The sequence below is a fragment of the Dermacentor variabilis genome, chromosome 9 (genome assembly GCF_050947875.1).
Source record: "Dermacentor variabilis isolate Ectoservices chromosome 9, ASM5094787v1, whole genome shotgun sequence".
NCBI classification, from domain to species: domain Eukaryota; kingdom Metazoa; phylum Arthropoda; class Arachnida; order Ixodida; family Ixodidae; genus Dermacentor; species Dermacentor variabilis.
Genome location: NC_134576.1, coordinates 67,150,513 through 67,166,508, shown reverse-complemented (window position 1 = coordinate 67,166,508; position 15,996 = coordinate 67,150,513). Strand labels below are relative to the sequence as shown.

At 46.7% G+C, this 15,996-nt stretch overlaps 1 protein-coding gene across 1 annotated transcript in view; it reads right to left on the bottom strand.

Moving 5' to 3' along the window:
- The window catches only part of LOC142558392 (N-acetylated-alpha-linked acidic dipeptidase 2-like), a 58,921-nt gene that overhangs the window by 22,454 nt on the left and 20,471 nt on the right, over window positions 1-15,996 (bottom strand). The window contains exons 5-9 of the mRNA XM_075670533.1: window positions 14,979-15,101; window positions 13,212-13,334; window positions 11,559-11,739; window positions 9,384-9,471; window positions 1,901-1,981 (exon numbers count right to left, since the gene is read on the bottom strand). Of these exons, the coding sequence (XP_075526648.1) occupies window positions 1,901-1,981; window positions 9,384-9,471; window positions 11,559-11,739; window positions 13,212-13,334; window positions 14,979-15,101 (596 nt within the window). The remainder of the gene's footprint in view (window positions 1-1,900; window positions 1,982-9,383; window positions 9,472-11,558; window positions 11,740-13,211; window positions 13,335-14,978; window positions 15,102-15,996) is intronic.

The window sequence follows — 15,996 nt, the reverse complement described above, 5'->3', positions numbered from 1 at the left end:
TTAGCGCTCGATAGGAAAAGTTATGAACAAGTTTATACACAAATAATAGTCACAGAATTTCCGTCTCCTTTCGAAAGCGTACGCCGCACACGCCTATAGTCATAGTAAACAATGCGCCCGAGAGACTGATCGAGCAGAATATGTACAAAGCGCAATGCATTCATATTTGTTCGCACTGTCTCATTCCTACAGTTCCAAATAGGAGAACAAATCTGCAGCTTTTTGCGCATAAAGAAAACGTTGGATAAGGACAAAGCTATTATACGAAACCTTCTTTTGAGGAATCTCGATATGACGCCTAGCTTCTAGGTATGATGAAATAAATATCTTTGCATCATGATGTTTCATATAAGTTAAACTGGAGTCGAAGTGCACTTAACGTTCGCACATACACAGTGCATTTTCCCCAAGAAGATTTTAAAACAATCTTTTTCGCTTAAAGGGGCCCTGAATCACTCTTTAAGGAAGTCGAGAAATGCATTTGAAGGTAAAATAGACTATTTCAGAAACGCTTGGCTGCAAAGCGTACTTCAATGCGTTGCGCCGAAGCGGAGCTATTCATAATCAAAAATTGTCATTGATCCCCTTCTGAGTGCTTCCGCTCTTTTGAATGACTTGCACTGCGAATGCGACGACGGAGCGGCCGTGCCCTCAACGCGCCGCTTACTCAACGTTACCATGGTGCGCAATTGAAACTTGATATTGGATGTTCACGTAGACGCCACTACTTGCGGTTTCGGCGCCTACGACGCGCCATACGCGGTTATCCTGCGCGACACACAGTGCGCGCAGCCAGCGGCCTCGTCGCGGTACCCCGTTCGGCCGCGGAATCTACGCTACATAGGAGACGGCAACTACATGCGTGTACGCAGCGTTTGCTTTGTGCGCAACAGAGCTCAAGTGAGTGCTCGCGCGCATACGACGCGTATGGCTGTGCTACTTGGTGGGGACCGGCTTTGTTCTGCACTAGCTTGACCAACGGAAAGCAGCCACGTGCAGCTTTCGCATTTTGATGCACTATCAATAGCTCAACATGAAGCAAAGTCTTCCAAGGCGTCTAACCAGGACCGGACTGGAGTGGGTGCGCGCTCGCAAGCATGTGTGTGGACTAATCTTAAGTTTCGCGTGGTTCGAGGCAAGTTGAGTGTTCAAAACTAGTCGAAATTAGCGGAACCCGACGGCTACGATATCGGTGAGCAGGGCAGACAATGTTTAATTCCGGCACGGGCAGCCGCAGCCCAGTGTGAGCAGACAATAGTCGACTCCTTCCAGAAGCGCATATTTATTAACGAGATTAACGAGCACTGATCCCAACACCCTTCTCGAATGATGTCAACTATTCGACAATAGCGGCTGCGTATGGGAATCTGCTATATAACGAAATAAAGCTCCAGGAAAAAAGTGAGGAGCCGAATTCTGTTGAAAAGGCAGCGCTTGAGAAAAAAAAAACACTTTGCGCTGCACTTGCGCGCTCCACGCGCGCCGGGCGACTGCACACGTTTGAAATGTTCATAATAGCCTATGCTAACCGCGGTCTGTGTTTTGACACCAAGCCCGAGTGCTGGTTCAGGACCCCTTCAGGAAAATTCATTGAAAGGCATACATCCGCTTAAAGGTGTCGCGTTCACGGCAGTGTGCCCTGTGTAAAGAAAAAAGAAAGGATTTCCGGGCCCTCTTAACGCTAGGCTTCTAATTAAATGGCTCGTTGGGTGATCTTTTGCTGGCTAATAAGTTTACGTGATTGTTCTAATAAAACCGGCGACAACAGGGAACAAAGCGCGAAAATGAGAGCTGTAAACCAGGCAGCAACCGCCGGCCTTGGCAAGGCGCTGCAGAGAAGCTGATTCACAATGTCCTCTTTGACGTTATTGCACTGTATCAGCTGAAAAAGATTACCCACCTTCCCTCGGGGAACAGTGGACCCGCCTTGTAGGTGGCATTCAGGCCTCCCTTCCAACCAAGGTCCTTGCCTCCAAGGGACCTGAATGGCGATACACAAACCGAGTAAAATTTAGGGGATACATATTAGCGCAGCGTAGAACTAAAGATTCAGAAGGAGGGAGACGAACGAACAGAGTGAGCGCTAGAATTAATTTTTTTTATTCCTCTAGTGAACTAGCAGGATTACTACCCCTGCGCATACATTGAGCAGCCACAGTGAAATTGTCGCAGCATTGTGTGGAACCTATGGAACTCATCTCCGAAGAGATTTTTGAAGAATAGACGTAACGCTAAGGCAGTTCATGCCTACTAATACGGAAAGCCTCCAACAATCACTGAGGTGTTATGGTGGGAGCACGTAAGCACCTATTTTGTTCAGGACCTTAGCCTAGAGCACTGCACGTGCCCGGAATGTGCCTAAACTGCGGGTCCGGCCTAGGCAAGGGGCCGAACTCGGGCTGAGTGAACAATTGCTGAATCGCGCACATGTCCGGCTTTTTTTCAGAGAGACCGATGTGTGTTCATTTTCCAGCTTAGTGCTACGTTTGAATAGATTAATGTTTGCTTTCATGAACAATCCTCCACTTCGAGGGATTCTACTTGTAACTCATTTACGAATAAAAAAACTCTTCTCAACATTATTCTGAGGTTATTAAGACCTAAGATTCGTACAGGGGATCGCGGTTAGGCGAGAGATGGACGGCTTGAAGTTCGAATAGAGGTAGCGCTTTGAATTTAACAGCTGCCCAGGCTGTAAGCAAGTTCAAGCGCATTAGGGGGGTTGGGAGTGACAGCGAAGGACGAATTTCAAGAGTGGCAAGACATCATATGATGAGCAAAACGTGAACAAGGTGAATGCAGGAGAGATCGTTTCGACAAGTGGACTTGTCTTCTTCAAGGCGACATGTGCTTTTCTCGCCACAGTATATATAGGTGGGGTTCTTCTAAAGGGGAGAGAGTGTGAGGCGGGAGGACGCGGAAACGGGGGAAATCTGTTAGCGTGACGAATTGAGAGTAAAGGAACGTTGTGTACAAGTTCAAAGCCAGGGCACTCCCCCCCCCCGCCCCCCGGTCTGTCAACACACGCGCGTTAGCCGGTGTGTCAAGGGCGTCTGACACGCCTGACACGTCGGACATTGTAACCAATAGGCATAAACGTTTCAAAGGGAGCTTTAGAATCTATTCGCTATGCTAAACTTCAAGCTATAGGCAACAACACTTAGTTTGATTTCTTGGCGTATCCTCCCCCTTTTTTTTCCTTTTCCCCCTTTTTTCTTTTTCCTTTCCTTTTCTTTTTTTTTGGCAATCCGGCATGTCAGACGCCCTTGACACGCGGGCTAACGCGCGTGTGTTGACAGACCGGAGTGCTGGGGGGAGGGGGGGAGGTGTGCCCTGGCTTTGACCTTGTACACAGCGTTCCTTTACTCTCAATTCGACACGCTAACAGATTTTCCGCCGTTTCCGCGTCCTCCCGCCTCAGACCCTCTCCCCTTTATAAGAACCCCACCTATATATACTGTGGCGAGGAAAGCATATGTCGCCTTGAAGAAGACAAGTCCACTTGTCGAAACGTTGGCTCCTGCATTCACCTTTTTCACGTTTTGCTCATCGTCTTGAATTAGCATCTCCCGCATTCCCCGTCTTTTCTCAAGACATCATATAGTCGTATGAAAATGACCATTAGTTAGAAGGATATTTGTATTGCAATGACATTGATGAGAGTGGAAGCTATTTGAGTGGTGGTATGCTCGCCGAAACCAAAATTACTACTAGATTGTTTTCAGTTGTGGAAAGCATATTTCGTATTGCATCCACAATAGGAATTATTGCCATTAGTTTTAGTACAGCTAGTCACATTTTTCCAGAGCAGAAGGCGCTCTTAAAGGCAGAGTCGTTTAAAATATTTTTTGCCCCATAAAGATGTGTAATTTTCGGCAGTAGTCATTGATATGCTTCTTGGCACTGGTCTTATGGGTGATCATTCTGAAAGAAAAAAAATAAGATTTTAAGCAAGCTATGAAAGCAGTGATTTTAAAGCGGTATCAAGTAAAATCTGCGATATTCATAAACGAAATATTTTTGTGCTAAGGGATAGTGCAAATTGCTACTGGTTTCTGTTATCTTTATTCCCTATTTGTTCATGTTCAAACGAGTTGAATGTTCTGCCGTGGTTCATTGCACAATTATGTCGAACAAATTAACTTTAGGCTTTATGATATAAATAGTTCTTAGATCCATACGTTAAGCCTACGCGAATGCCCCAGTATGTGGCAACATTGGTGAGAAGGACGTGAGAAAGAAAACAGAATTTTACTCACAGTGCATTATTTTACTGTTATATTCACACTAAATTAGGTGACTAACCCGCGTGGTCACAGCCTTGTATATGTTTTCCTGGCACCTGAGGGGTTTACTGCGAAAGTTTTACGTTAAGAAACAGTTACATCACATCAAAATCTGATTAAAAATGGCTACGTTGCATACGCTGTACGTGAACTGTTTAGCACTCTGCGCAATAAGACGACGTTAGGCAGAGTCCAAGTTAGCTCAGATTGCGAAGCAAGGATGCCGAAATTGGGGACTGAAAAATCCACACCACTTATAGTAAAGCCCAATTAAGCAATCAAAATGGCGCGTTCCGTGCCACAATGTGATTGCACATGAGCATTATTGATACGGATCATCCATTTCTGTGTAATGAAGAAAGCTTCTAGTGGTCGCGCATTGTGGTATTTGTGAAAGTTAATGAACAAGCGCATTTATATTTACATTCGATCCACGTTTATTGCGATAAGTTCCATAACTGTACATCGCAATGATCATATGAGATTCTAAGGTAGCATGAAATGGGGGCTAGTGGTGGGTACGGCAGTGTTCACCTAGGCCTTCGCTGTATATTGCCGCACAACTAGTGGGAAAGTGTAGTACGGTTGATCACATCGCACTTTGAAGCATGAGCGTGGGGATGAAAGCATTTACGTTTTTTTTATTTAGCATCAGCTTTGGCATAAAATGTTACGCGCTGTATTCTGCCTCTTGCAAATATTGTTCCGCTTCTTTTTCTATATCGTCATTCCCAAAGAATAAGCAGTTGTGCCTGAATCGGTTGCCGTAGCCCTAATTCCTCCATATTTCCTTCACTGTCCATTGCATACATGTCATTTTTTCGCTCTGTGAATCATCGCAAACCCTTCGTTTACTGCGCCGTAGGTGCAATTTATCGAATTCCTCTCCCTTGCAGAAAAGCCTGCATTGGGCAGACGGGCAGGTGCATGAACGAATGCCTGCGCGAGCATAACAACACCTTAAAAGGAAGGTCGACCTTTCACCTCTCATCGCACTGCAGATCTTGTGGGTGCAAACCTTCCTTCAATAAAACTGACCTCATCACCAGGCACAAAGACAGAATGGCTCGTGAACTTGCAAAAGTCTTCCATAACCGTAAGCATAACCGTAACCATAACCGTAACCAATGCTTGATTTGTATCGCTTTTTGTCATTTTGCTCATGCACGGGAGTCCTCCTGACAGTTTGTAACTTTGGGACTCCCTGTTTAGTGCTAATTTTGCATACAATTCTTGTAAAACTGACATCGTTGATGATGAATAAACTTGAACTTGAACTTGATATTGAACGACGGCGTCATGTTTGTATATCTGAGCCGTTTGACTTTTTGCTGGCTTCTGAAACGCACTTGCTCAATAAATATTTCCACGCGGTTTAGATTTCGTGCAGACGCAGGTAGTTTTTTTTTGCGTGTTTTCTTTATCAAGTGTTCTGTTCAATGAATTTCATTTAGACAGCGCTAGTCCTGTGTCCTTCTAACTCGGTGTCTTCCGTTGTTTTCCCGCTCGATTATTTATTATAGATAGAGTGTCGGCAACGGCAATTTCTTTTTTTCCCACTCGTTGCATATATAGTTTAGGAAACAACAGTTTACTACGAGTTAGATAGTTAGATTATATTGTGCAATCTGTAGACATCTTAATGTTTTTTTTTATCTTTCGAGCACGGGAATGAAGGCATACATGCAGGTTTCGATCGCTAATACCCATTCTGATTGTTAGTGAGCGCTCTTTTGTGCTGTCTGCTATTATTCTGCTTTACGGTGTTCCGTTTTTTTTTCCTATGCTCAATATACATACACTCGCCGTCCGAACTTAACACTGTTCTGCAGCGAAAACTGATGGTGCAATCACTGACAAAAGTTAGTGTGCTGAAGTACACATTCTCGCCTTCCACCTTCAAAGTTTTTCATGGAGATTACGACCGGGTTATTTGATATGCTGCAAAATCTAAAATACCGCGGGAACCATGTTTTCGGGAGACGTCTCTGTTCCCAACTTGATGCTGATCAGTTGAGATTATTTGTCTTTCATTGTTTTCACGTCAGCAGCGTTTTAATGTGTTCGGCACGTTGAAACCGGCATGGACTATTCAGGAATAGCCAAGATTTTTGAGTGCGTCAGGCACTGCATTTTAGAGGTGCCTGGCCATCTAGCTTTAATATGCAAATAGGAGTTTATCGCACTCCGCAAGCTTAACAGAGGCTTGCGTTGATGTGTTTGCGATGACAAAAGTATGAAGATATTGAAATGTTGGAATTCTCCCTAAGCTGTCAGGTCTTGTTTGCTCAGCGGGTTTCCATTAACCAGGGCGCTTCTGAATATCCCCTCGAAGTTTTTTTCTTAAATAGGTGTAATAATCGAACAAGTGATTTTCTTAGAAGTGCTCTCACAAAAAAAGGCTCAAATTTTGAGATGACTCGAATCATTGATTATCATCATCATCATCATCACGATAATCATTGGTTATACAAGTTGTTATAAAACTAATAGTAATTAATATTGCTAGGCGAAGGACGAGTCAGTAAGACAAGCAACTATTTACATGTTATATTTACAACAGCGGTTGAAGAGCTGACCGGTTAGATTCATAGCGCGAACCCAGTTTGTTCCTCCCGTTTGTTCCGCCTCGTTCAAACAAGCAAATATCACACCCGTCTAGCATAATCCCCCAGCGGCAGAAGCGACGTCCCGGAGCGTCTAAATGTCATCACTGGGAGGGTGATGCTGCTTCAGTCGTGTAAGGTGCCCAGTATCACTGCACTGGGAAGCAGATGGGGCGTCAGGTGCGATCTCGTAGATGACGGGAGTCACGGCATGAAACATTCGGTATGGGCCTGTGTAACGAGACAGCAGTTTTTCTGACAGGCCGACCTGACGCGACGGAGACCGTAGAAGCACCAAAGAACCAGACGGCAAGTGCGCGTCTCGGTGTCGCTCTTCGTACAAACGCCTTTGAATGTCTTGGGATTTCAGAAGACGATCACGGGCAATTTCCCTTGCGTGGGCACAGCGGGCGATGGCCTCAAATGCACATTCACTCGTCGGTGCCGCGTGAACAGGGAGGGTTGCGGCGAGGGGCAGCTCTGGTTCTCGGCCGAATAGAAGGAAAAATGGGGGATAACCGGCTGTGTCGTGGCGCGAGGAATTATAAGCAAATGTGACAAACAGTAGAGCGATATCCGAGTCAGTGTGGTCTGAAGAGACATATTGCGCGAGCTGAAAGAGTTGCATGGCCTCGTTTTTCGTCCGTCCGTGTGGCGAGGAAAAGTGGGGAGGCTGGGGCGACGGGAATCGATGGCGTTGAGGCGACGGCGATCGCACGGAGGAGCGGCTGTCAGGGGCACAGAAGTAGGATACAGACGGCAAGATTTATAACGGCGAGAATCGGCGTATGGGCGAGGAGCAGAAAATGAGCTCCGGTACGGCAGTATCCAGGTGGTGCGGCAGTCGCGGGATACATGACCAACGCGGTGGCAGCGGAAGCAGATCGGTTTGTCGTCTAGAGTTCGCCATTCGACAGGACTGCGTGGCCTATGAGTGACGTGCTGGTTATTACAGGTTGTGGACATGGGAATGAGTGCCGAATCAGGTCGGCAGACAGAGCAGGTGGTAGGGATGCCAAGGTTTGCAATTTCTTGCCGCACAACTGCTTCGATAACGGAAATAGTGGGGGCCGCTTGGTCAAAGGTACCTTCAGGGGGGTTGTGGTCGAAGGGGGGCTGGACTCGCCGCTTCAATCTCACGGCGAACGACACGGGTGACGTTCTCTTGAAATTGTCGTGTGGCGGTAAGAGCGGAGCAAGAGGATGTGACAGGGGTGTTTGGGAGCCGGGAAAAGTGCGGGACGACGCGGCGGCTTTTGGCTACCTCGAAGCGCCGGAATTCTTTGACGATGGCTTCGATGGTAGAAACGTCGTTGTAGACGAGCAAATTGAAGGCATCATCCGCGATGCCTTTTAGGATATGGCCCACCTTGTAAACCTCGGTCATGTGCTCGTCGACTTTCTGGCAAAGCGCGAGCACTTCCTGTGTGTAGGAGACATACAATTCGGTTGAAGACAGGACACGGGTGGCAAGCTCTTTTCGCGCAGCCTGTTGGCGACCTGACGGGTTGCCAAGTAGGTTGCAAAGCCTCTATTTGAAGATGTCCCAGCTGGAGAGCTCGACCTCATGGGTGTGAAATCAGACACATGGTGTCCCGTCCAGATAAAAGATCACATTGGCAAGCATGATGGTAAGGTCCCAGTGGTGGCTCTGGCTAACACGCTCATATATGCTCAGCCAGTCGTCGACGTCGACGCCATTTTGGGCGGAGAATGTCCCAGGATCACGGAGACTAGGAACCGTAACGGACGTTGTGGTAGGCGCCGCAGGTGTAGGTGGCGACGGGGTGGTTCCATCGGAAACCATGGCTGAGAAGACGACGGTGCGGCCGTTTCGGAGCTCCGTGGCGAGGACGGGGAACATTCCACCTCCACCACAATGTTAGGCGATGGAGGAGTCAGTAAGACGAGCAACTATTTACAGGTTATATTTACAACGACGATTGCAGCGCTGACCGGTTAGATTCCCAGCGCGAGCACAGATTGTTCTTCCTCCTCTTTTCTCGAGTGATGGTGCACACGCCCCTCGTTCAAACAAGCAAATATCACACGTGTGTAGCAATATTCAACCAAAGTATTACGGTTATTGTAATGCAGAACTCAAAGCAGCAATTCTAGACGGTCCTAACTGGTTCCAGAAAGGCTAAAGATGCAAAAATCTTCAACGTAGCAAATTGCGGCCAAATGCTCTAAAGAATGAACTACCAACCCCTCAACCGGCGCTTTGAGCGAGGCGATCGTTTGCGCGTCCCTGTCGGCAGAGTATAAAGGAAGTGTCACTAGCAAGTAGTGATGGTGCTAGTGTTTTACATGACACGACATCTATTCATTGTGAACCTTGATCGCGAGATATGAAACTTCGCCAATGTGCGTCACTAGTTCGACCCGGCCCTTTATTAAACTTGCCCGCAAAGGCAGGCGAATGAATAAGGAGTGCGCAAGGAATTGATCTGCGAGTGTCCTAATCTATGTAGATCCAGCATGTGCTTACTCGAGGAAAACGGCAGCGTCATCGTAGCCAATCACAAGCGCAGGAATCGGCGAAAGGTTGCTGGTGTCTTCCTCTCGGACAGCTTTGTCTGCAGTTTCAAACGTTGTGGCATAGGAACAAAAATCAATGAAAGGTGGAAATTACTATTCAAGCGCAGCTTGGTTTCATGAACAGTGCTAAAAATACAGCGACACTTAATGAAATGAAGCAAACAAAATTAAATTATGGGGTTTTACGTGCCAAAACCACTTTCTGATTATGAGGCACGCCGTAGTGGAGGACTCCGGAAATTTTGACCACCTGGGGTTCTTTAACGTGCACCTACATCTAAGTACACGGGTGTTTTCGCCCCCATTGAAATGCGGCCGCCGTGAGCGGGATTCGATCCCGCGACCTCGTGCTCAGCAGCCTAACATCATAGCCACTGAGCAACCACGGCAGGTATAAAATGAAACAGAATGCGTCGTTGAAATACCTTGGTTTGTAGGACATAACTAAAAGGTATCTCTGTAATTCAGACGAATCTATCAATGAGTGGCTAATAATGAATGCACCCACCAAGTTTGTCGGAAAGAAAAAGATAGAAAAGCATCAGCGAGAAGTCAGCATAAGATACAGGTGTGAACGCATTTGGGGCGAATTCAAGGTTAAAAAAATAAACTTTGAAACCGTTATGAATGTCTACGGTAGGTCATAAAATGTCGCTTTTTTTGTCTACATAGGCGCGGTTGCACCAGCTTTATTGAGAATATGCAATAATAATAATAATAGTAATAATAATTCCTTTATTTTTCCATCCTTTCAGATTAGGGAGGCTAGAAAAGAAAGCTGTACGAACAGCTTGACTTGCTCCTGCCCCCCCCCCCCCTCCTCCAACATGAAATGCAATATGACATGTTTTCAGCAGCGTACAGTGCAAGCATGGAACAGCACAAACAAAAACAAAAAACACAACAACAATCAGCAGTCTTTGCAATAACAGAATGCGCGCAATAGTCACAGTTGCACGCGTTTTTCCATGCAGTCTTCGCAATAAGAAAACTGGCACAACAGTCCCGGTTAATTTTTCTATGAGTTCCAAAAAAAGTTAATAAAGAAATAGAAAAACATTTACGAACGCAACAAGGCTGTCTTGCGGTTACGACAGGTAAGCGCAGTAATGTACATGAATTGCCATATATGTGTATATATATATATATATATATATATATATATATATATATGCTTTAGTATATCTATGCTTTCATTCATGTTTAAACTAAGAATTTTATAGAACAAAGTACTAATGTGAATGTGACACATAAAACGGAAAATAATTGACAGGTGACCCAGCATTCTTATGATGTATATCTCATCTGCCAGTATGGCTTTTGCAGAACCATCGTAAACACTTTACCATCTCACGAAAGCACATGTCGCATGTGGCCGCTACGGATGCTCTAAACGATGTAGTTTACAGAAGTGCGATATCTGTTTTAGATATCAAGTTAAGTCTTTGTGAACCTTGTGCCTCAGTTTCGCTTAATGTTGACAATCTTGGGTGACTACCACAAAACAATATAGTTGCTGAGTCACAATTTCGCTTCCTAAAGCCGTGAAAGTAAGATTTGTTTCTAAAGAAACAGCTTGATTTTAACTGGTTCGCCGGTGGTCCAATGAAAGTATTTCTGCATTTCACATGTCTTTCAATAGGGCTCATGGGAATATAATGAAAAATTAAGCATGTTAGCAAAACTGCATGTTTGGAGTGACAGCGCAAACAGACAAACCTCTACAGACGAAGAAGGCCACGGAGCAAGCGCTTAGTTTTGTTCATATACATAAAAAGCTAATAAATATACGCATACACGTAAACTAAACAAGATAAGCAGGCAACACACGCATGCCCACGTGTACCACCCCCCCCTCCACAATAGAGCTACCAATGTACCCCATTTCTTTCTGTGAATGCCTTAGATAAGGCTGGCTAATACTTCTGCATGTTGCTTTCGTATCGCGCGTGTAATACGTTATCATGTATTCATAAAAAATAGTTGACATTGTTAGCTTGACCCGCGGCCTTCTCCATCTTTAGGTGTTGTCTGTTCGCGCTGTTACGATGAGCGGACAAATCGAAGTCGTCCCGGAGCTGAATCTCAGATTTTTTTTTAACTGCAGGGTGTCAAGTGAACCGACCGACGGACGGGTATCCGGGTGTCTCAGGGTCGCCGTAGTGGTAGAGCGAGCCCCTCTGCAGCGCCGAGCCGTCCACGAAAGCGGTTTTCGGGTAAACCTTTTCCGGGCCCAGCGGTGCCACGTCCTCCGGGTCGGCGAACACGAGCAGGCCTACCCCGCCGCGCTCGTGGCAGCTGCGACCCTGTCACAGAGGAGAAGCACGTGGCCGAGTTTGAATGGGCAGCGCACGTTATTTCTTACAGAGCTGTCAATCACTCGCTTATGTGTGGAAAAAAAAATTATATAATTACAGGGCACAAATTGGAGTCTCTCCAAAGCAAAGCCTTCTTTTTTTGAAGCGTTTAATGAAATGCTGTACGAGTGTTCGTTCGTCTTGTGTACCGCGTTTTGTAGCTTATTTGCCTGCCCGGCAAGTCAGCAGGAAACGGAAAACCCCATCCCGTCGCCCCCACGACCACGTAATAGACTGACTCTGGGCTCAGCCCACATTTACAAATGCCTTATTATAGCAGCATGCTGGGCTTAATGTGTAAAATAATTTATGCACGATGCTATCTATTTCTTTTTTCTCCTTCGATGTTAAAAACAAGCCGTGGCGATTCCCGGCCTCACGCGCCAACAGTCCCTGCATGCCGAATTCAGTGGGTGTCTTTCAAGGTGTCAGATTTCTAATATCTGGTGTAGCGGAAGCATTACGGTAAAAAAGAACGACTTTCAAGAAAAGCGCGTTTCTTATCTCTGAAATATGAAATTTGGTTCTACACGCCCTTGTCCGAACACATTTCTTTTATGATTATTAACTAAACACGTGCATACATAAGAACGGAAGATGTTGTTAAAGAAAGTCACGCCTGCTGAAACCTTGTACGCCAAGATTCAAGCGCGATCCTCTGAGGACGTGGTGTTAGCGTCTACGGTGGTAAACGGACGTCGCACCAAGAAACACGCAAACACACGCGCACTCGCGCAGCCAGCCTGTCAGCTAGGAAGGCCTCGCTTGTTTCACCATGCGACTTGGGCGCGGTTACCGCCAGTGACCCAGTCGCAGTAGGTCACTGTCTGCACATCAACGCGTTTTCCGTTGGTTCAAAAGCTATTTTTCATTTATGACAATTGTAATATTTCTGGGCCTCTTAAACTGTGAAACGAAGATGAGGCTTGGAATGCGAGCTGCAGCTGTTTTCGAAAAAGGGGTATCACAAATTCAACAACTGAAATTGATGACGGTTCGGCGATTTGCTTTAACGTTAATACGTACACGTAACCACGAGGTAAACGGCCGTGAAAAAGCTCGACATTGTATCGGCTGCTCAAAAGTCTTTCACCCTACACTATTACAGGCTTATTTTATTACATTTGCTGTCCGCCAGGCAGCCAGAGGACGTCGCCGCGAGACAACTGGCTATCGTTCTTTCATTCAGGACAACATGGCTCCGGTGCCTAAACTGCAGGGCGCCATGTGCCCGGCTTTGAAATGCAGCTTGCCGCAAGGGCAACAATTCGAGTCTGAGTCGCGGTGGTTGTTGAGATTTTATTTTTTTCTGGCACTATGGCGGTGGTGAAGTTGACAATGTGGATGCGGGCTTACGGTGGAGTCATGGAAAGGACGGACGCAACATACCAACGTCTTTGAGCTTCAGAAACAAGCGTCACCTTGTCGACGGGATGAGAGCCTCCAAAGCGGGCCAGGCAGATGCGCCCCTTGACCACGACGCCATTCCCTTCAAGCTGGTCCATATCTTCGCGCCGGCCATAGTTGACGAACACCAAGTCGGCCTGCGCGATTGAGTGTGTGCCAGAAAATGGTTCTAAGCACGCGTAAGTAAACGAAGCCAATGCATTATGAATTTTTGGTTCGGTGGCTGGAATGGTGTGCTCTAGAGAAAGATGACTAGGTGATCATGATGTCCTTCTAAATAAGCTTTCGTTGGCTGCAAGGTCTTCACTAGTCGCAGTGCGAAGAACATAAGCATTGGGCGCCGAGCGAACCATGGAAGTGCATCCAAGGTGCAGAGCTGAAAGGAAGTTGTCTCAAAGCAAGCAGTGGTTTGCGTCCGACAGAGTACACTCACTTCTGAGCACACCATTCCTGCACCGTAGGCAATCGCATGGGGGCTGCAGAACTTAGAATATTCATTCTGTGGCTAAATTGTTAGGAGCAGGGTGTGCCGGCGCAGCCACGGTAAGCAGGAACTAGACAACCCGTGGATCGATGGATGGATTAATGGATGGATGGATGCTATGAGCGGCCCCTTTAGAACGGTGCCGTGGGTGGCGTCACCACGGTCTGGCTTTTATATTGCCTAATGTCCTACCTATGTTCAAAAAGCTAAAAAGAAAGGATGGGAGAAGAAACTCGCGATAAATTTCCATAAACAAACTTTCTTAACCCCTACAGTGAAATTGCTTTTTGAACGCCTCTGTTGTTTGTCGTTTCCCTACTTCCGGCAATCTTCCAATCTGTGCTTACTTCACTTTGCTCCGCAGAGCGCCACCACCGGTGCTTGTCTAGCAACGAAGTCGCGATCACATTGATTGGCGAAGAGCCCGGCGCGCCCTCCGCTATGGTCTATCGTTCCTCCCCTTCTTCGCCACGTGTTGGTATCAAGACCACGCGCACTCACGCTTCCGAGTTATCACACAACATTTAAGAGGAACCGTAGCACACGACGCGCCTGATTTTCACTTGGGTAGGGCCTGCGCAGCAAGTCTTCTCGAGACACCGTACGTGGCGGCACACGGAACCATGCCACAGGCTCCCCTGTTCCTGCTTGCAGTGGCCGAGCCTGCAGAACACTCATAACCGTGCACAGCTAAAACGAGCGCCGCATGTCGTTGCTAATTCGACCAGTCACATCTTTGAGAAACAGCTTGACAGAGAAGGTCTGAGAAACATCATAACCTAAGCACGGGTCAAGTTTCCTAACAGCTCTCAACATATTTTCTGAATGTATATAGTCAGTTACTTCTAATCAGACGGCCATTAAAAACCAACTGGAAGTTGAGTGATTTTGCTTCAAAAGGACTCCTCGTGCAACTTGGTGCTTAGATTCCCTAGCTATACTTGATTGTGAAGCGAAATACATTTCATGAAAACGAAAAGAAAGGAAAGAACACAGTCGAGCGCCAGCTTTACTTGTCCAACTTTGGTTGCTGCGGTGGCCTACGGCCATAAAGCAATACATATTTGCTGCGCACCAAAACATTGAAGGCTTCGAAATCTGCTATTAATTTTCTCCGTTAACTCCGAATCGTGAATGCGCTCATATGCCGTCCTGCACCTGCCAAGGGACTATTTTCCGGTATCAGAGAAAAAATGAATGCCACTACGCTGTAAACCTGGTGCACGTTTCCTATACAAAACAGCGACGGGACCACACCTTACTAGAGGAAGCGCAAAATCTTTCTTATCAGACGAACCTCGACTGAGCCGTTCGGCGAGAAGGCCAGGTAGCCGGTCACCACACTCATCTTGCCAGTCTCTTTCTTCTCGATGAATGTGGCCTCGTGGAGAACGGTGCCGTTGGCTTCCAACAGTTGCAGCTGGAGCAAGATAAAGCAATACCAGAATAACTGGAGCAACAAATGCGCGTTCGGCGACTAATTCTGCCTTATCTGTTAATTTAAATCTAAACTGCAAATAATTTTTACTCAGCACCTGTGACTAAACAGTTAGCCCAATGGAACGTTATAATGATCGAGGTAAGGTGCCATTCCACGACTACCGTCCCAGACATTGCCATCGACCCTCTCCCATTTTATTCTGAAAATTGTGATCAATCATGCTGCTGCACTATTTGAGGGGCGCGTGAAAAATGTGCGTGGGACATGCATTACTACCAACACTTCGGCTTGCCGCCAACCTAGGCTGACACTCATTCCTGGGGAGAGGTTGTGCTAGACGTTATGGCGCATGCGCTACAGTACGCCCAAAGCTACAAGCTCCGAAGGTGTCCTGCAGGAAAGTGGATCTCGTTCAGATCGGAGGGAGCCGAAAATTGAGGTTGATGGCGTAAGTGGGAGACGCTGGGCACCCTAGGGGTGAGTCATATGAAAAGAAAGCGTGGTAATAAAGAAAGACCCGACAGCCCACAGGTGTTTCAAATGTCAAGAACCCTCCGTCAGCGATTGCAGTAAAGACCGGAACCTCCCGAATACACCAAAACCATGCACAGAATCTACATTCTACTGCGTCGGTGGTACCTGCACCAATGCAAAAACATTGCGGTGAAATACCCACTCCCAGTACTCATTGAGGGCCTTTTATGCCCTTGCGAAACTTTGTGCCAGCCAGACACACTATTTCAAGGTTGCCAAAAACGGGAAAACACAACGCCGCATCTCTCCGCTGCATGAGAAGCGACAGGCGCGACAGGGCCGGCACGCGGGGACGCGATGGCCGTTCAACATAAAAAAAATATATATTCCCTAAATGACT